This window comes from Polyodon spathula, chromosome 21 (assembly GCF_017654505.1).
Source record: "Polyodon spathula isolate WHYD16114869_AA chromosome 21, ASM1765450v1, whole genome shotgun sequence".
Taxonomy (NCBI): domain Eukaryota; kingdom Metazoa; phylum Chordata; class Actinopteri; order Acipenseriformes; family Polyodontidae; genus Polyodon; species Polyodon spathula.
Genome location: NC_054554.1, coordinates 3,469,696 through 3,491,665, shown reverse-complemented (window position 1 = coordinate 3,491,665; position 21,970 = coordinate 3,469,696). Strand labels below are relative to the sequence as shown.

Below are 21,970 nucleotides of genomic sequence, written 5' to 3'. Positions count from 1 at the left end.
CACCTGGGTGGAGCTCGGCCCATATGGAGCTCGGCCAATTGTGTGCCACCCCTTGGGAACTCCCGTCCACAGTCGGCAGTGGAATAGCCTGGACTCAAACCAGCGACCTCCAGGCTATAGGGGGCATCCTATCCACGCAGAGCCTTTACCAGATGCGCTACTCGGGAGCCCCGCCCCCTGCCCCCCACAGACAGAATACGTAAAAATCTGCTTCGCAAAATCCGGGAACAATAAACTATAAAACAGGCAAGACATTAGATAAAGTGCGATTATCGCAGCATTTTGTTTGAACTTATTAAAAAGCACTGTGGAAAATGCCACATATATAACCAGCCCCTAAAATCTTCAGAGCCTTGTGTTGTATTGTCAGAAGCTGCAGTTGTAATGACAGTGGTGAGAAGGTGAGTTGTTATGGCCACCAAAGCTTCTCAATTGCGTCACTGGACTGGTCTGCAAGAGATGTGACATATTGGTATAAAGCCCTGTAATTATCCATGTGTGGCTATACAGTGTCTTCTTGGGAACAGCTGAACCCTTTCATCTCATTGGCAGCTTGCCACCATGTGACATTCCAGAGCATGTCTGGCTGTTGTTAGCCCTGAGTTTTGATTGCCATTAAGAATGTATCCTGTATTGCATCATCCCCCCTAACTACTGGGGGCAGATGGGGGCAATTTTGTTTTTTCTGGACTCAAAAAGGCAGCGGTTGTGGAATCCTGCTTGGAGATAACATTGGAGATTATAAACTGCTTCCAAACCTATCAGGATTTTCAGGTTCAGAAGCCGTGATTACCTTACGTTAACATTGAGCACACGGATTTTAGCAAAGAAAAGCTCTGAAAGAGCATCATTATAGTTTCCTTCAGGAACTGTCTCAGGGAAATGCCTTTAAATGCTATACAGTCAAACATACAAAATGTAACATTTAACAGAATTATCAAAATAAACAAGCAACTGAGATCTGATTTTAAGGAGATTGTTGGAGGATCTCATTAAAGCAGGAAGCGTGTACCAGGGTCAGACTCATATACCATAGCAAATCGAGTCAAAGGGATTCATACAGACCATTCTGTCAGCCCGATAACCTTCACATACTGCATTTGGAATTTCTATGGAAAATGTTGCCTGCAACGAGACTTCTGAGTTTAATTTTACGATATTATACTTGATATAATTATTGCACCCTCCAAATGAACGCACCTACGTACTTCCAGCTTCCACCCTGCCGCAGGGTTCATCAGAGGAGCTGCAGCCGATGGTCCTGTCTGCAGGGTTGTATGATCTTTATGTTACGTCTTTGTTTGTTGGTTTTATTTTGCAGCTCTGGGGATTGTTTTCTGAAGGATAGAGCTGCTGGCCAAAGGGCAATGTTTAAATAATACACATTGTATTAAATGCTACCGGCTGTAACTTTGAACAAATCTTATTCCCATAGTTTATTGTGGGTGTCTAGTTTCTGAAAAAATAATCTCCAGCTTAACCTAGCAGGCATTTGAGAAGCAGAGGTTACATCTGTTATGCGTAGATGGCAGGAGCAAGTCCTTACACATGCAAAACAGATTGCAAAATGAGTTGTCCGATAGTTACAGCCTCCGTATTGTTTGCATCCAATCTGTTTCTGCACTGTACTTGAACCCCCCAGAAGCCTTGAATAGCAATCAGATGTTCGCTCTTTATATAGAAACCCTGTTTGTCTGGAAAGAGCTGAAGTGTTCATCATCTGAAAACAGATACATAACTGCACAAAGAGTTAAAATTAGCACCTTAACAACAGGTGAATTGCCTGTGTACCTTTTGACTCCGGAAAGTGGTGTGAAATTAGATGAATCAGCTGCTCTGCATAGTTTTTGTTCACTGTGTACAGAACACTGCATTCATTTCAATCTGCAGTTTTAAGCTAAGTCATCTCAGACCAGAGGATCCAAGCTCTGAGCTCACAATCCCATGGCGTCAATGCAAACCACCACAATGCTGTTCCGTTAACAAAAAAAAATGGGAAAAAAGGGCCAGATAATTGACTTTCCTCCCTAGTCCGTGCACGCACACACACCCCTCTTTCAAGTGTCTGCTGGAGCTTTGCTCAGTCATTTTAGAGAAATGTAATTATTGATTACATTTGAGAAATGTAATTATGTAATTATTTGATTTCTGCGGCGTCGGCTCTCAGAGCATCAATTCTCCCCCACCTCCTCTCCCTTGCTGTGAAAGTTACACCCCAGACTTCAAGGCACCGGTCTGGAGAAAAATAGAGACAGGGACTGAGAATGATGAATAAAACTAGAATAGAAGGGATAGAGCTGGAATCAAAGAAAACAAAACCAGCAGCGAGAGAAAGAGAGAAACAGACAGACAGAATGGGGGGGGGGGGGGGGGGGGGGTGCTGGGGAAGGGAACTAGATTACAAAATATATTGAATTATAGGAAATATGAATAGACATGTGTTAATGATGTAGGGAAAGAGGAACAATGATAGAGAGAACCGAACCAGCAGAAATTAACAGAATGAGAACTCTAGGGAGTGAATGGAGGAGGAGGAGACAGTAACCAAGTAAAATAATAGATAGAATACTAAATCTGGGTGTACAGCCTCCCACTTCAGTTTTCCTTGGTAAAACACACCACAAAATAACAAAGCGGAGACTGCAGGAGACATTGATGAGTGGAGGGGCAGTAGCATTACTGTCTGTAGAAATACAGCTGGCTCTTTATCTGTTTGCATCAAATCTAGGTCCTAGCCGATAGTGAAGTTTTATTGTGTTTATATCGTGTATCTTTAAAATACGTGCCAAATTTGCTAAGGGTTTCAACTGTCAAATGACCTGATTTTTTTTTTGACTTTTTCCATTTGCACCTGATTAGGCCCACCTGCTTCATCCATGCAATGCGTTTCGCAATGTGAAAGCAAAAAGGGAGTTCCCTGGCCCACGGAGAAATTGACAAGTGTGCTAGAATTCCGGCACAATTCCACTCCCTTACTTAAGCACTAACAGGCTGATGCTGCGCTGACGACATCATGCATCTATCATGAGATACCCAAGGATCTGGATAACTGGTTCTGCTGTCCCCAGGAGAGCTGAACAGCTGGAGCTCACCTGAGGAACTCTTCTGATAGACAAGTCTTGTTTTTACATCACTGAACACAGCTCCAACAGATCAATTAGCATGCATGTCTAGGGTTTAGTGGGGCAAGGAGGAGAAAGTTAAACACCTCACTTGAGGAATCAGTTTGAGAACAGCAGCCACGCCTCAGTGTGCGTGAATATATTTAATTAAAGTCCACACTACAGTTTTACGTTACAATTTCTGATTTGAGTGTTTGAAGCTAGGGACAACTCACGTTAATATTGGAGTTTGTCATTTTCAGTGTCCAGATATACTGCATACAGGACCAGAAAATGAAAACACGCTGCCATGATGCCCTTGTCTTGTGTTATAGGGATGACAATAAGGGTCTGTTGCAGAAGAAACTGCGATAACCTGACTCCCAATGGGATCATTATTACCCCAGCCCCTGGCTTCAGTGGTCATGTGCTAGAGAAAAGGTTATTGCTTCACAGTTGGCGGACCCTCTAAAAACAAACTAACCTACAATACAATGCAAAAAATCTCTGCACTCTAATTTACTGTGGCAGTCGGTAATGAAATGTACCAGTTCCAGTGTGTATTAGTATTTTACCCCCAAAGCCAGGCTGCAAGATTTCAAATGCTTTGAGCTACGACTGGAGTTAATTAAAATTACTAAATAATTGATAGAAAAGGGCGACATGAACTCACTAGACTAGAGTGAACACATTTCCTATATATATATATATATATATATATATATATATATATATATATATATATATATATATATATATATATATATATATATTTTTTTTTTTTTTTTTTTTTTTTTTTTTTTAATGCAATAAATGCCGTATTATACTATAGTAAGGACCCCAATTGATGGGAAAGCTTGCTCTGTGCCTATGCTGTTGTACAGTATTTTTTTTTTCTCCAGCTCCAAAATACAAGCACTTAAATAGCCACAGCTCAACTTTTAGAATAAAAAGCGAGGCATACATTTAAGTTGTTCTCAGTGGCAGAAAAACAGCACTAATGGCATATCTGAAACATTTCCTCCATTCATAATACATGAAACAGGCTCCTCGTGTTTACTCAGTGGAGGATTATTGCTACCGTGGGTATATCATGTTGAAAACACAACAGAGCCCCAGACTGAAGGCTTTTCACCTTTATTCAAAAAGGATTTTTTTTTTTTTTTTTTTTTTTTTTTTTTCAGGGATTGGTACAAAACAGACAAAGATTTTTGTTTTTGTTTGTTTGTTTTTTACATCATGTAAAACAGTAAAAAATATATAATTACTTTTTAAGATACATAGCATGCATATAATACTCTGGATTAGTAGTGTTTAGTATCGTGTGTGTATGAGTTTTAAAGTAGAACAGCCAGTTCCAAGCACAGAAAATCAACTGGTACAGACAGAGAAGTAATCAAAGTCCTGGGTTTTCATTCTTTTTCCACCGGTGTACAGTTTACCTCCCAGTCAAAAAACAACGTTATAAAACTAGCAAGCAGCATTTGCTTTTTCTTTTTGCAAATGCAATCAGCACACAGTGAGCACCCCCAGGAAGCATAAGAAACAAACGAGATGCTACATAATCTTTGGTTGAAGACACAGTACGTAAAACCTATAAAAACAGAACTTAGTGACCTAGCACCCTTTCTTGGTAATATGTTATACATCAGCTCTTAATGTGAAACAAACAGTTACAACACTGGGCTGAAACAGATATACAACAACAATAAATAAACAGGAACTTATCTGAAAACGCAGTTCATTACTAGTAAGGGAGCCATTCAAATTAGAATACTGATTTACAATTAACACTACTTATATTAGCAATAGTAGTAGTAAATAATAATAATAATAATAATAATATACCAAAAAAAAAAAAAAATTTAAATCACCATTTCAGATGACAATCGCTGTCCTTCTGGGTCTTGGTTGTTGCAATAAAGCTGCTGCTAAAACGTAAAGCTTGCTTGTAGTGTATTACTGCAGTAATATGGATGGATGGGTTATCAAACACAAGGCAATAACTAGTACAAGGGACACCTTAACAATGCCGTCTACTGAAATGTCGGCAATGCTTTAAACTACATTTGTAGTTTCTCTGGAACATCCGTTGGGAAATGCAGTACCTAACGATTACGAGGGGCAGTCAACGGATGCTAGTGTTAAGCCGTAATAAACTTACTGGGATAATGGGTTATATCCCACTGCAGTTTACTGGGAGGGGGAAATGGTCTGGATGTCTGGGATCACGTAGCTCTCCTGTGGGCTCCAGTAGTCAGAGAGCTTGTGTTACTAATTGTAATACACCTTTCCAAGCCAGCCATTGTGGTTTATAGTAAAAGCTGTTCACAGAGCAAGTACATAGAGAAAGGCTTCAAAAAATCTATGAAACAACTGGTATAATGCGGCTAAAGACATCAGAATAAAGTGTATTATGGTGATGGTGTCTGCCAGAAGCTGATCTTAATTCAGATACATTTAAAAATGTAGCAATGATGTAAGCTATATCTGCGATCTGATTGGAGATTGCCATCTGAGGTCAACCTCCAGGGGAAGCTGGAAGCAATCTTGACTTTTTATCAGAACACATTTGTCGTTGACTATACTGTAGTGGACGACAACACAATACACCACCATCAAATAAGGGTTGGAATTAGAAATGAGCAAACCCATCTATAAATAACACTTGAGTATTTTAAATTAAATTAAAAACATACATATCCATTTCTCTCGCTCAAGAGTCACATTCCCTACAAGACCTGACTAGTTTCCGTGGTAACAGCTGTTGCTTGTGGGGGTGATCAATGATGACCTGACATGCCTGTAATCAGATAATAATGTCCTCATTTCCAATAAATGGACCAGGTAACCCCCTGTGTGTTCAAACATTTGGAAGCAAGCAGCTTGCAATTTCACTGCACTGATATTGTGTAAACATTCTGTATAGTTTTTCTGAAAGCCTTGCTCTATTATTGCTGAGACTTCATAAGATCTGTCAATGTAGAGATGACCTGCAGATGTAAAGAAACACTCAAGGGGGAATAAGAGGGTCAATGTTCATCCCTTCAAAATATACAACCTCAATTACAATGACCCAAGCGAAGAGGTGCATACACCACCCTAGAGCTCTGCAAAAACTGGATCCAAGTATTTATACAGGTATATAGAACAAGTAATAACAATCATTAAAAGTTAAATAACGTCCATTGTAACTGTGACAATAGCTTGGTCCCCTAATAGCGTCACTGTTTTTACACATACTTGAAGGTTTATTGCTTTTGAATGTCGTCTCCCAACACCCGTCGTTCCAGTTCAGCACAAACATCAGTTTCAGAGTTAAATCATTATGTACACACATCGGGCCGGACCAATGTTGCCGACATGCTGGGTGCCGGTTTCGAGGAGGCCGGTAGAAATTATCCACTGGTCACAGATGCATTTCAGATAACCCTCTCGGACAGCATTTGAATCCCAGTTTGAACCTGCAGGAGCGTTCTGAGCTGCGTGTAATCTCAGTACAGATGCCTCGAGCGTGGTTTAAACAGAACCAGCCCCCTGGGATTCCAACAAGGTAATTTATACCCTTTACAGTTTCACTAGCTGAGAAAAAAAAAAAGCCAGGATGAAGCTTTTTTTTTTTTCCCCCAAAGCAATATTGTAGAAGGAGATAAGCCAGTGACCTTGGTGGGCAAACAAATCTCAGAAGGACCTGATAAACAAAATGGGCGGCTGCCACAAAAAACATGTGCCATCCTCTCTCAGACATCCACAATACCAGCACTATAAGCAGGTCCACCAGTTTGTCAGCCACTGACGAGAGTAACAGAGCTCTTAGAAGGTCACCTGGCCCATGTATGTATGTGTGTCTGTGTATGTGGTGTGTGTGTGTGTGTTTGAGGTCTCACAGAGAGTCTGTCAACTAGGGAATCTGGATCTGCAGCTCCTCTTCCTCCTCGTCAGGATCGCTGGCCACCTCATTTGGGTCCTCGCTGAACCTGCTGTTCCGGATCTTATCAAACAGAGATGGGTTTTGTTGCCGACGCAGCCTAGGTGGAAAACAATTCATATATATATGTATTTTTTTTTAGATCAGACTGAATACATTATACACCTAGGCAAAGCAGTGGCAGGCAGTTAGTATTTATCTATATTTAACCTGATATTTACAATTGTTATTATCACAAGCTCTTTGAACATGCAAGTGACAAAGACAGAGGGGTAAGCGAAGATGCTGTGTACTAGGTGCACGCTTGGTTCCCTGTCCCAGTGACAGTGGCCAAAAGTATCTGTGCACTTCATACAATCTTTTGTAAAGATTACCTGCAGCAGGATACCCACCTGCCAAATAAAAAGCCGGTAGAGCGCAGTCAGACTTTCAACGGTCTCATGAACCAAGGTGCAGCAGTGCAGGTCTAACTCTTTATTTGATTAGGTCTAGTCTAATTTATTTAGCACAGAACATAATCCATTCTCCGTGGGCACTGGAGAACAAAGTGTAAAATCTGATCGCACAAGATGCCCAGTCTCAGCAAACCGTTTTACTGCACATAACTGTATATGACTGATGAAAAACTTAATCGAAAAAAAATGAAATAAACTCTCCCATTATTGCATCTGTAGAGATTATCTAGCTTGTATAGTGTTTTTGGAAATTGTGATACACAGAGAAGGCAACACATTTTAGAAGCTCATCCTATAAATAAGCACATGCACACATAACCAATGCATGCACATTAAAACACACATACCTATATTCTAACTAAACTTAGAAAAAGAAACACACATACACATTTTCAGCAGACTTTTTCTTTTGTTAGTCAAGTTGCAATCAAAAGAACAGTTGCAGATTCAGACTATGAATTGAATGGTTTTCTTTTTTTGTGAGAGTCAAGGGTTAATCTCCAGAAGGAGGTAGCTGCATCCGGCCCCATAGAAAGCCACCACAGTAACAAGACAAAGATGATCCCTTCACTCTCTGTGGGCGCTGGGAAACACTGACGAGAATTGTGAGCTTTTAATGGTGCTGAATTACATATAATGGTGTTTTGACCAGTCAACCACTTGCTAAAAGCTTTTAGATTGAGCCCAGACACTTAGCTGCATCATACTAAAGTGAGGGGCCATTAATCTCCTCCGTAGGCAGGCAGTGGAATACAAAAAAAAGTTTCTGAAGAGCTTACTCAACATGGGAATGGAAAGCAAGTACAACTAGCAGTTGCTTCTTCAGACCAAGAAAGAGATTTTCCGTTTGAATGGTAACCAGCAGTACCTCCACTTCAGCACTGCTGAACGAGGTGAAGGGAAGGCATTCCCTTCCAACGACAGCACCTGAACTCTGCTGCACTGCCACGGTGCTCAGACATGACCACAAGCCCACACTGTCTCACAATCCCTCAACCCCTCCTGCAACAGCCCAGGATAAATGTGATCTGCACTAACATACTGAATAGTTACCTGCTATAACGCTGTAGTCAGGACCACAATTCAAGTAGCCTTGCTATATGTAATGTACTCATATGAAGAGAATGAAAGTGTTAGTGACATTACATTATGGGGAAAATGGGAGTCGTTGCCACACAGCATTGTAGCTGGTCCCATGGTATAAAGGGACCCCACATGACATGGTAACGCTGTATTTTAGTTGCATTGGAAGCTTCCTGACTAAAGAAATGTTTGCGTGGGTTTTTGCTAATCTGTTGATCTTGTACCCACATAGCGTGTTCTTCGTATGAAAGAAAATGATTCATCTAAAAGCGTTTTCCTGGCATACTTGGGTATTTCCATGGCACACCCTAAACAAACTGAAGCACATGTGAATTGTGATGGAAAGAAAGTCTGTAAATGATTGTATTTAATTTGAAACAAATTAATCACATAAAAAACAACTTTGTTCTTGAGTCACATAAACAGTCATGTCGTTCTGTAAAGATACAACTAACTAAAACTAATGACCTTTAACTAATCAATAATGCGATTGGCACTTGGTTGGGTGGAGATAGAAGAGACAGAACTATCAAGTGATCCATGGATTTTACTGCTGTGGCTTTAAGCAATAACAAACAAACAAAAAAAAAGCCGATAAGTACTACCCAGTCCCAGCCTGTGTATCCCTTATCACAAGATGCAGAGCAATTTTATGAGGCTTTTAAAAAACTAACAAACTTAAATAATACAACAAAGTACTATCCCATGTGCCTCCTAAAGATGTAGACCTGGAGCCTTCCTTCAGGATCAACCACACACACTACACCCATAATACTCAAAAAAGTGAACATCAATTACAACCGAAGATGACAGTCAAGTTTTTTTTTTTTTTTTTTTTTTTAAATGGTCTTCAAATCACTGCTACCTCTACAACTTTACTAAGCGGGTAGGAAAAACAGGCTGATCTGTACGACACAGAAGACTGCTTGGCAGAACGCTTGTTTAAAAAAAAAAAAGAAGATAATCCTACTCCAGTCATAGTCGATATTGGATCGTTCTCTTTTACTAAACCGTGTTTAAAGAGGTACTTGACGGGAATAGTTTATCCTGTTTTCTGTAAATACGTCATCACACCCCCACCTAGTATTCTCATGCATTCTGCTGCAGTGATCATTATAATATTTGTTTTGAGTGTATGAATTAATTACATCTCTTGCTCTGCAGTAAAATAAATCCCTTGAAGTGTGTAGTCCAGAATTACTAACCCTAATATAATGCTTCACTCTTTTCATTGGCTTTCTTCTCATGTTTCTACCAACTGAATATCTTAAAAAAAAAAAAAAAAAAAAAAATTAATTGTCATATGTGCTTACTGTATATTTTAGTAACGTTGTTGATTAACGACTTTAATGAAAAGTGCTGCCGCCTGACAAAAGCAGCCTATGAAAATTAGATGTTACATCTCAGTGAGCACAATCCCCTGTGAACACTTTAACAAATAAATATATACCAGAATAATCAACCGTTAGTCACTAGACCACCTCTCTCGGCTCGGCTTCACCTGCTTCAACCCCTCACAGTGCAGTGAATTAGGGCAACTCGTCAGTTTCAAAAGAAGTGTGAAATTGCGTAGCCGACCCGCATGACATGGGCAGAGCATGTCAGTGTGAAAGGGGCTGCAGTAAAACATTTTCACCATTATGCTTCAAGTCGTTTTCATATGGTCAGCTATCATTGTAAAACTCGCAGGTGACAGCAAGACATGTAGAAATGACGTTATAAATCGGAAATAAGACAAGGAATTGGCTGACTACTTAAGAAAGAAGGCTGACAAACAGAGGCAGTATGACAGTAACTATGCTGGTCCATGGAGGACAAGGAGGAGAAAGGATGGAAGGAGGTTCCTCCAATAAACCCAGTGAGGGGAAGCCAGCACAGGAGGAAAGAACGGGGCAGAAGCACAATACGTGATCCAAAACACAGCACAATTCAAATAATGAAAGAAATGGGTTTGATTTTGTTAAAAAAAAAAAAAAAAAAAAAGGTAATCTTAAAACATCTGTAAGGTTAAAAGCCACTTAATATAACATCGATCACAACAGAAAAATAAAAGTGATGACGATGCAATACGTTTAACAAGTGTGGAAGGCAGGCTGCCTGTGCATTCCTCTGCAGCCTGACCGAGGCGTCAGCTCTATTTACCTGGATTGCAGGTGTTCGAGCTGCACCTGGGTGTTCTCCGACTGCTCGGTCTGCTCGTCCAGGGACCTCTGGAGCTTCCTGGTTTGGTTGTGAGCATCGTCAAGCTGAAAACAGACAAAACAGCAACGTGGAAATGTTAATGTAATACAGAGCGTGGGGTGGGGGTGGGGGGGGGTTAACTAATGCAGCTCTCTTACTTTTGGGCTGATCTGAAAAAAAGCAATCCTTCTGATATGACAACTGCAAACCTAGTTTTCATCCCAGAAATCTTGCCATCCTATGTTTCTAAATGTTGCTATAAAAAGGCCACTCCCTGTATTTTCCCGTTACATGACCCCACACTAGACCTCAATGGCAGCACCAGACTCCAACTCGCCAGCGCAGTCTCCACAGCCCCTCCGCGGCTCACCTCGTCCTCTGCCTGGGCCAGCTCCTTCTTGAGCTCCTCGACACGCAGTCGCAGTTTCTTCACCTCCCCCTCGTGCTGCTCCACTCTCCTGTTGGCGTGGGCCAGCTCTGCCATCTTCTCCTGGTATTGCTTTTTCAACTTGGAGTGGACATGCCGCATGTCTGACAGCTCCTGCAGGGAGCAATCACACAGACCCCTTTTAAAACTAACTCTTAACCACCAACCACGAGCTATAGAAGGCAGCTTTTCCATGTTAAATTCAATGACTTTGCATATACGCCAGCATGCATACACACAGCCAGGCTTGCACAGAGCAACAGTGGGCATGGTCAGGTTGGTTTGGTTAGCGCAGCTGGTGGAGCTCCCAATGACTACAGATCTACACAATTAACAGCTTAGATAAAGAAAGCTTTTCTACAACGTGACCAGTGATATCAACACATCAGTCTATCACACCACTATATCCCACCTGGGGTGGGTCCCAAAAAAAGTGCCAGGGCACTCTATCATCATGTGACACCCCAGTACAGTAGAATACGTTCCATTCACAAGAGGATGCACAGAAACGGCATCACAGGATTTGATTAACAAACTTTTACACTAATTAGGCGTGACAGGAAATTCTAAGAGATTCTTAGATAGCTGCCACTTCTGCTGACTTATGGTATCAACAGAAATAGACACTTTACTGTACGATTTATCAGAGTTAATAATTGATGGTCTGGTTAACTTGTTCAGTCAGTTTACTCCTGGAAGAAGGCAGCGTTATACATAATGAATGAAAAGTGGGAACTGAACCTGCAAATATCCAAGGGCAGCCCGACATGGCTCCGTATTTAAAGGAATACAGGTTCATGATTTCTCTGAAATGACTCGGAGGAGGCTGAACCGGGGTGTCACGGGTGCATGGGAGGAACAGCAGGTCATTAATAATGTGTAAAAGAATCTGGGATGAGCAGAGCATCTAATTCACCCCCAGGGTCACTTACATCTATTAATAATAAAGAGCAGCCTATCAGTGGTGCCAGAATCAGAAATAAAAAGTGAATCAAATTACCACTTCCTGTAATACAGCAGTACTAAAAGAGAACTTTGCTGGGGAGTCCGAAGGGGGCATCACATTGTCTCCAACGCTCCCAGGGGTGGGGGAAGGGAAACCGGCAGGGACTTATTCTCCTCATCGCACAACAGCGAACCCTACTGGCCAGACACTGAACATATTCAGAGTGGATATGTCTTCCAGGATCAGTAGCCCCACCGACCTCTGGTCTGGATTGCTTGATGTAAAAGCGATTCTGGCTTTAGGCTTGTGAGGACGCTCATACACCCTCAGAATGTCCGTGCTATGTGGTAAGGACATTTTTTTTTTTAAATTTGGACATTTCAAATTGGGGGAAAGTAAATACAAATAATAATAATAATGTCCATATATGATAACGTGACCACGACACAGATAAAGATCTGTTGTCGAAACGTTTGTCTAAATATCAGTTTAGTACTACTAAATATTTTACAATATAGTAGCAGAACTGTCCAGTTATATCATCTTTATTACTTTTCTCTGTGTGGTTGTGTGATTTGATCTGTTTAAATCAATGTCTGAGCTCAGGTAAACAAGGGCTCTCTCTAGATTAAAGAATACAAAGAAATAATAAAGAAAAAAATATGACAGTGTAACTCCCAACCCCAGTGTTTATTTTACTAACATCACTGAATATATTTTGTATACTTGTTATTTAACTGAAAAAAAATATAAAATATAAAACACAAATTAACGGGGAAACAAACCAAAATCTTGATATATAGGTTTTGTGACCATCTCCTAAACATTCTCCACTGTACAAAGCTGGGTATGTGAAATGGTTAATTGCCGTTTCAGGTGTTACATTATCACTGTATTTTTGAGGCTGTATCATGACAGACTTCACATGACAGCTGAGGCTTGCGTCTTTGACAGGCTGTAGTTCGTTTATCTTCAGATCTACACAAACATACTCCTAATACTACTGCTGTACATTCAACATTGTGTAAACTGCCTCGTTCTGAGGTTCAGAGGGGCTGGAAGCAGCACGAGATAGAACGCCTCCGGGCTAGACCCTGACAAGAGAGGCACTGCCAGATCAGAAGGGTGCTGCTCTCTCACTGACACAAGCTCTTTGCTCTAGACCACCACTGCTACAGCTTTGATTCGATACGACATGTTACACTTGAAATGGGGGGGGGGGTTAGGACCTTGTCCACCCCAATGACTACTACCTTAAGGAAAGGGGGTGGGGGGGGGGGGGGGGGGGGGAGAACAGGTTCGCTTGTAATATCTCTGTACTGTCAAATCTTTAGAAAGAACTGGAACAGGTGGGTTTGTATGAGCAGGGTAATACAAGTGATGCCAAAGTGAATGTTCAATGAAAAGAAAAGGCAACTCTTACTTACCTTTTCATATATAATATATATATATAATATATCTATATATATATAATATATATATATATATAATATATATATATGATATCGATCTATATATGGTAGAATGACAGGCTTTTATTGGTACAATAACACCAGGGGTCTGAAATCTTGTGCCCAATATACAAAAATAAATAAACAAATAAAAATTGAACGCTGCCCAGATTGTACATTCTGAAAGTGCTCCATAAAATAAATGCTATTTTCTTCTAGAAATCAGAGCCAGCATTAGGCTATTTGTTTTCTGTCTATGAAAGTAAAACATTAGAGATTTGTTTGTGTAAATACATACCGATCTGTAGGAAAAAAAAGAAGAAAAACTGGCAAGAAAAAGAAAACAGAAAACAAAATTCAGTTTACTCATCCTGTCCTGGTTAAATGTTTGTCAAATAAACACACAACAACATACACAAGGGGCCCAGGCGCACCTGCTAATGAAGCAGAGAGACAGAGAGACAGAGACAGAGAGACAGACCACAGGGGAGCCCTGTGGATCAGGGTGCCAGCTGGAGCGGTGCCTGGTTCTGCAGGCACTGCAAAGTGGAAATGTGGGTCAGAGAGGGAATCTCCGAGCAACAGACGGCACACAGACGGGATGCCTGACTGCCAGCAAGACAGTCAGCTCCTACACCGTGCCTTTAGCCCACTGAAGCATAATGCCTCACTTCTCTATGCCAGAGGTTTGAGTGTGTGTGTGTGAGTGACAATGTATGGTAAATAAAAAAAAAATCTACTTACATTGGCAATAACCATTACGTTTGTCTACAGTAAACAGAAATGCTTTGTTCACAGACACACACACACGCACTATATGAACACTGCCGTGTTCTTCTCTGTCACGCAAGGCTTGCTGTTAAATGTTTCCCCTTTTCCGGTTTCCCTATTCCTAACCATTCGCACTGAATGTAATACATGATACTGCTGTCTTGGAAAGGAAATCCATAAGAAGATGCTCACTCTCTCTCGTTTGCTTGCTCTCTCGCTCTTGCTCTCTCTCTCACTCTCTCTCAAAATTGAATTTTAAGTGATTAAAAAAATGGATAATCAGACAGGTATTAATAACAACCACTGTACCTTTACTAATGTATAGAATACAGTTAACATACACAAGTACTTCGTACACAAGAGGACTGTTAAGTAGGCAGAGTGAAAACAGATACACTTGGAGTACAGTTTTTTTTAATGATGTTTAATCAAGAAACCGCATTTGTTCAAATACAGGCAAATGAACAAAAAATAACAACTGAAAACAATGTTTCCTTCTATGCACTGTTCATAAAACAAATAACGAACCCAAAACCCAATGACTGAAAATGAAAAACTAAATAGATACACAATAATAATCGTACCAACTAAACAAAAACTGAAACTTCAATGAAATGCCGAAACTGAAAAACACTGATGTTAGAAAGGGAAATCTAGGATTCATTGTAGAATTTCTGTAGCTAGACAATTCTAGCATTAGCCAATATGGATCTCAGGGTAATTATCCAGCAGATCAGTACAGCATGTCAAATGAAATGATCCTGTGAATTTCAACGCTGAGCTCGACACAACAGGTCAAACTGTTTCCCCAATTAAGTCTTTTATAACAGGGGTACAGAACAGTACAAGTCATTTCAATTTCACCCCTCTCTGCTCCCTTGCTCGCCAGATATCTTGGTAACCCCGAATAGATGCACAAACTACATCTGCTATTAAAGCAAAAAGGATGACGGGACTTTATTTTGCATTATTCATTTTTTTCATCTCCCCCACCTCTTTACTCTCTGTCAATGAAATTTTGTTTCGGTCTCTTGCAAATCGAAGGCAACTTTATATATAATTGGTCTATTATGTTCTGCTGAAGCAGGTCTGTGACATCATCCATTGTTCTCCAAACAACGTTTTTTACAAATCCATAAACTAAAAGGGTCCGCCGATTCAACACACAATGAAATGGAAAGGCTTGTACACACATTGAAAAACAAATGTGCCCATTAGGAGCCTGCCTCCAGGTGTAGTGTTTGACTGATTAAAACCCAGATGCACTGGAAAAGAGGACTTGGTCGCGAAGGGGAACAGAGCATGATCACGTTGCATGCATGTTTCAAGTGTTTCAAGGTTTTCTATTGCTGTACCCTGTAGGGCACCTCTTAACCTTGCAGTGCACCAGTTTACAAAAGCCCTTGTTTAATCCATGCACAATGCTCTAGGGCCCACTATAGGGCACAAACTACATTACTGTCAGTGCATGTACACTGACAATGATCAGCAAATAAATAAAGCCCTCTCATGAACCCATGAATAATAGACCGCCTTCAGCTTTATGATATTTCCAGAAAAAAAGGATTGGTTACTTTTGCCCATTAGGGACTGTAATCCATCTCTATGTTAGTTCTACAGATGCATTATTTTACAATAAATCATTAAAAGAACATCGCTGCTATGTTTTGAATTGAAAAAAGACAATCTACAAGCATTTTTTTGTTTCTCTTCCCTCGGCTCGTTATGGAGAATGGCCTGGTTGGAAGTGTTGTGAACACTCATCAGCGAATCACAATGAAAATCGAGTGATCTGAATTATAAAGCTGGGTTTAATGGAATGGAAACAGTCCAGGGTACTGACAGCTTTTTATATCAACACAAAAAGACGAAAGGCTTTAAAACTTTTACCTAGAAGTCTGTTTTTTTATTTGTATTTATTTATATTTTTACATGGCACATATCCTTTAAGCATACCTCTTACTGGGGCTCCCAAGTGACACATCCAGTAAAGGTACTCCGCATGGAGTGCAGGATACATCACTGCCGACCGTAACCCGGGGTTCCTATGGGGCGCCGCCCAGGTAGGGAGGGCTTAGATCGGCAGGGAACACCTTTGGGTCTGCAGTGGAGCCATAAGATCTGTGCTGTCCTCCGGCACTACAGGTCTGGTGGCCTCGCTGTGGATCCGCAGTGCGAATAATGAGGGATTGGCAGGAGCACGTTTCGGAGAACATGTGTTCCAGCCTTCGTTTCCCCGAGTCGCCGGGGGGGTTGCAGCGGTGAACCGGGATACAAATAACAATTGGGCATTCCAAATTGGGGAGAAAAACAGGGTTAAAAAAAATTATAAAAAATTGGCGACGACTAAATATATTTAAAAAAAAAAAAGCATGCCTCTTACAAATAAAACACAAATGAAGTCACCAAAGCTATTGATCCGTAGTTGACCTGATGAGTTCTGTATAATTTGCTCATTACCAAGCACTCTGTACAGGATGGATCCCTTCAGTACTGCACTTCGGAATGTACTTTCACTGACTGTATAACAGACTCTCAGATCCCCAAACCTTGCTGGCTCTTTGTACCACAATGTTCATTACTGGATGTTAGGAAAATGTACAAGAATAAATACCACATGGGAATAACCTGCCCTTACAATCCAACAAAATACTGTTTTGATATGAAATGAGCAAGATCACAGGCATCCGACTATCAAACTGTAAACATGCACAGGCTATGTGATTGTGCTGTGATGTGAAACTAATTACGGCACTTAATCAAGTACAGTGGTTCAACAATGTATATTTAATTTACTGTACAGTAATTCACAGCTAGCGTAGGGCAACTGAAAGCAATCTATAGTTGGTGTATTAAATGTGCAAGCGCTGGAGCGAAACTGTATGGGCACTGCTGTAAATCTGTTTAGCAATGTGTTGCGAGTGCAGATTTCAAGGTCAAACTGCTAAGGAACAATTCCAGCTACTTCAAGCTGGTTAACCCTTTCTCATCTAGAATCGACCGTTTCAAAGGCATCCCGACGAAGTTAAAGTTAACAAACCCCTTCTCCAGACAGCTGTCACATGTTCTTCCCAGCACATACTGCACAGATGTCAAAACATCTGGGACTTGACCAGGCAAGAATGGCATTATTAAAGGCTCTGATTTGTTCATTTTACTTAAAAGCCATACTCACCAAGTTTTTATTTTAAATTTATTGGCACGATTCTTTACTAAGGTCCACCATCTCTAACTTGAAATGTAAGGCTGGGTCATCGTATGTAAACAGCACAGGTAACATTTTGCACTGGAGCAAAATCCAAATCAGCTGGGTCAAGTTATTTGCACAGTATGTAATAAACATGTTTTCATATCCCCATGTTGTGTTTTCTGCATAAAACCTCCTTATCTACTTAGGCACTACTGTATACAGTACTTTCATCTCATCTACCTATATATCTCTATAGGGTTACCCATATATGCACTGTATTTCTTCCACATTGCTTTACAGGGGTTCTATAGAAAACATGCAACGTGCAACTCTCCCCACACCCACAGGACTCTCCCATCACTGGGTACACTTCAAAGTCCTGCCGCACCCTGAGGGCTGTTCTGTGGCAATGCTTTAAGCCAACTCTATAAATCGTCAGTGTCTGAAGCAACTGAGCCCTTAATGGCCCTCATAAACTCTGGCAGTAAGGGATTTTTTTTATTTATTTATTTATTTATCTCCTAATAGATTTCTTTAGTAGTTTTTAATAAATGCAGACCTGCCCTGATATATTATATGACGACAGACAGACAGAGAATTACACACTGGACCTGGATGAACAGAGATGAACCGATCCATTCATCTCCCATGTTTATTTACACAGGTACACATTCCTACCCTTTCACACTAGAGGTAAATTGTTATACTTCATAACGGAATTTACTACGCAGCTGCTTGTAGATCTCCTGTCCCCCCTCATCTTCTCCATCCTTGTAGTAAAAGGAGGTCTGTGTCTTTCCCTCTGTGTCCTCACCGCTCCTGTACCTGCCCCCTCACCTTACTCCTTTCGAAGAGCTCACTCTGGATGCTCTTGAGGTCGGTGTCGAGGGCGCTGGCTGCCTGCCTGCGTTTGCGTGCCAGCTGCTCCTCCAGGTCCTCGATCTGCGTGCGCAGCTTCTTGTTGTCGCGCTCCAGCGTCAGCTTCTCCGTCTCCAGGCGCTCCCGACGCCCCCACTCCGCCGCGTTCTCTGCCTGCAGCCTCTCCATCTGAGAGAGGGCCATCCCATACAGGTTAGCATTACACATGGAACAGCTTTCCATAGGAGTTAACACAATGCCTCTACTCATTCTAGACTGCATCTTAATCTTGTAAAAAAAAAATCTCTGAGACTGGGTTTCGGATTGACATTGGTTTACCAAGATCGAAGCGCTTATACAACTGGGTTTCCTGTGTAGATTGAAAAAATAAATAAATAAAAAGGTAGGCTGCATATTTTAATAAAAGTACGATAAAGTGAATGACCTTGATCAGGTCCATATGAATGGACTGAGACTAGATGAAATGACTAGATGAATCCCACAGGAACCCAATTCTATTAACCTTTTCGCTGTGGAGATGCTGGGGGAATCATGCAATAAAACAGAGTGGATGAGGAGCATAATTCATTTGGATTCCATTCAATAAGTCACTGATTAAATCTTTATGAAATCTAAATTAATACTGCTCCATATATATTCAATTTATAGTACAATTACTCCCCCCACCCCTTATTTTCCCCCACAAATGATATCCATCACTCCAGTATATATATATATATATATATATATATATATATATATATATATATTGAATTGGGCTTGAGATTAAATAACCGAGATCAAATCCAGATGCAGGATAGAATGATCTTAATGATGTCGGCTCCAGCCTCGATGACCTGCTTCCAGTGCAGCGGGACAGGCTCCCTGCCTGTGTCAGAGGCAGTGAGGCGATGGGTCTATGTGACAGTGCCTGCCCCCTGGTCCCCAGCTGGCTGTGGTACAAGCAGCAGCCTGGAGCCCCGAGGCCAGCAGAGCCAGAGCCAGAGCTACAGCCAGAACTGCCCCCTCAGCTCACTGCTGGGGTTCTTTTTTTCACGGCTGTTTGTGTAAAAGGTTGTAATCCTCCCTGAGCTCACAGCAGCTTATCACGCCACACACAAAGAGATAGGCAGCCGAGCGTGACGGACAGGGCAGGGCGGGGGGCAAAGCGTTAAACGTCATTGCCTCATCCACCTCTGGCACCAAGCTTTCACCATTTCATACACAAACTCTTATTACACCCCACGGAGACAGGACAGCTGCTGCTGACGGTGCATGGTCTTGCACAATAAATGCAATAATTGCAAAGCACTATTACCAATTTAAGGTTTTATTACAATCTTAAATTTGCCACAGTGTACATTATAGCTAACAAGCTCAGGATGTGTCTACGTGGTTTTTAGATGAATAAAGCGAGGGGTTATTAGCCAACGCTCTTGTCCTCACCTCCCCTCGCAGCTCAGACAGTTTCTTGTCCATGCTGGAGCGAGCGCCCAACTCATCCTCCAGGACCTCTGACATGCGGCCCAGCTCGTCCTGGTGCACCTCCTTCAGCAGGTTCAGCTGGGCAGGGGGGCAGAGAGAGATCAACATGCTGGGGGGCTGAATCCCCGGGTTTGCTCATTTCCGATACATACCTGGAAGGGCATGTTTCTAGTACTGAACTACACTAATCTACACTGTTCACACAGTCTTGGTGTGGAAGGTAAATGCAAAAAGATCTGAAGATTGACAGCATTTGTTGGACATTAATGGGCTTTGCTTACTGGTCTTCTCTTGTGGCAGCATTAGTTTCCCCTCCTTTGTTTGTTAATCCTCTGTTTTAATGGGGAGTCTGTCTTTCTCTGCTGTGAATCCAGCCTGTAATTAGGGAGCCCTCTACTGGCCACATCGTTAAAACAAATTGACACAATGCTGAACAAATACTGGAATTAGGCTTAAGAAAATGGGTGGACTTTGTACAATTGGATGATGTATGATTTGGTATTTATCTAGTTAAGAGTCTCTAGGGTAGTAAATGAATATTTTATTCAAATATCAACCCAGTATGTATCTTACATTACATGCAGGGGAATCAATGAGCCGTTTCTCATTTGAACATTTGAATAACTTGAATATTTTAAATGAGTTGTGAACATTACAAGGATCAAGCCGATTCTCAGAAGCATCTATTAAACATGAAAAGTTTTTCTATTTTTTTTTTTTTTTTTTTTTTTTTTTAATGATCTTTAAAATGATCTGCAATGTTCCATGAATGGGAGGACATCAGCACACAGGATTCAATGTAACAGAATTCTGACATATATATGCAACAGCGACTTCTCATGCGCGATTTGAAACCCACCAATTTCCAATCACCTTTGTAGCAGATTATTTTAACTCTGAAGACAAACATACAGAGCTCACATGCCAAACTCACCCGGGTTGATCAATGCTTACAGATCTACAGTATGCACACTAAAACCCCACACCCGACTCTAGTGAGATACGGTTACATGCATTGACGGTTTTGCAACAGATTCCTCAGATAGGGATTCTGAACCGGATTAGATGCATACCAGAGAGACTCGGGCACCCCTCCTCTGTGGTATCCAGCTTAACCCCTCACCTGTTTGAGGGTCTCCTGCCTGGTCTTGTTGAGCTCCTCGTATTTGAGTTTCCACTGGCTGAGCTCAGCCTCCAACTTCTCGATGCTCTTACTGAGAGAAAGCTTGTCCCTGAGGTGGAGAAACACACAAGTCACCAGAGGGGCTGGGGAGCTCAGAGTGGAATGAAACAACAACAACGCCCTTAGGGACCAATGACAAGCACACTGCAAACAACCACACCGGGGAGCTTGCTTGGTTGTATTCAGTGCTCTGCATCGGTACACTGATGAACACAGCAGCCAAAACGCTTGTCCACTTGACTAGAGCTTCTAATAAGTTTAACCTTCGAATTGTGATTGCGCATTTTGAAGTTATGGATAGTAGACATTAGTACACAATGCTATAGAAATATTTCTTTTTAAAAATTCTGACATTTTTGGAGACCATTTCACTGATTTACCTCTGCCCAGATTGACAATTTATGAGCCCCCCCCCCCCCCAAAAGGCCTGCTTCACTTTATATGGTCCAAAACTAAAAAAGACTAATACTGCAACAACCACCAAGGAACAACATGTTTATAACAATATCTATTTCGCTTAGGCACCAAGTTATTATATTTCAGGTATCTCCGGCTTCAAACAGCCATTCCAAAATTGCCATCTTAATTTTTGACCCAATACCACTGAACCTGCTGCTGTAGCTCTTCGCTCCTGTGCATGCTTGCTCAAGTGTGTTACTGAAGAAGCACAGACAGCTGGGGAATGGCTGCAAAGATCTACTGTGTGTTTTAAACTTTCTACAATCAAAAGGAGCAATCTTTTACAGGATATATAAATGCCTCTCAGTCTGTTTTAAGTTAGCCTTTTATATGCTCGGGGCACACACAGCCATTGTTTTAGATGGGGTGTGTTTTAAGCACCTAATTATGTTGTGCTCTTATACTTCTGGCTTGTTTGCATATTTTAAATTATTGTCGTGCGAACGTACTGC

At 41.2% G+C, this 21,970-nt stretch overlaps 1 protein-coding gene across 3 annotated transcripts in view; it reads right to left on the bottom strand.

Annotated features, from left to right (window-relative positions):
- Positions 1–3,921: 3,921 nt before the first annotated feature.
- The window catches only part of ccdc102a (coiled-coil domain containing 102A), a 36,576-nt gene continuing 18,527 nt past the window's right edge, over positions 3,922–21,970 (bottom strand). For all 3 annotated transcript variants that reach the window (XM_041222102.1, XM_041222103.1, XM_041222101.1), the window contains 6 exons: positions 21,000–21,108; positions 19,838–19,954; positions 18,371–18,580; positions 11,119–11,289; positions 10,710–10,813; positions 3,922–7,129 (listed from right to left, as the gene is read on the bottom strand). In XM_041222102.1, the coding sequence (XP_041078036.1) occupies positions 7,003–7,129; positions 10,710–10,813; positions 11,119–11,289; positions 18,371–18,580; positions 19,838–19,954; positions 21,000–21,108 (838 nt within the window). In that variant the 3' untranslated portion in view covers positions 3,922–7,002. The remainder of the gene's footprint in view (positions 7,130–10,709; positions 10,814–11,118; positions 11,290–18,370; positions 18,581–19,837; positions 19,955–20,999; positions 21,109–21,970) is intronic.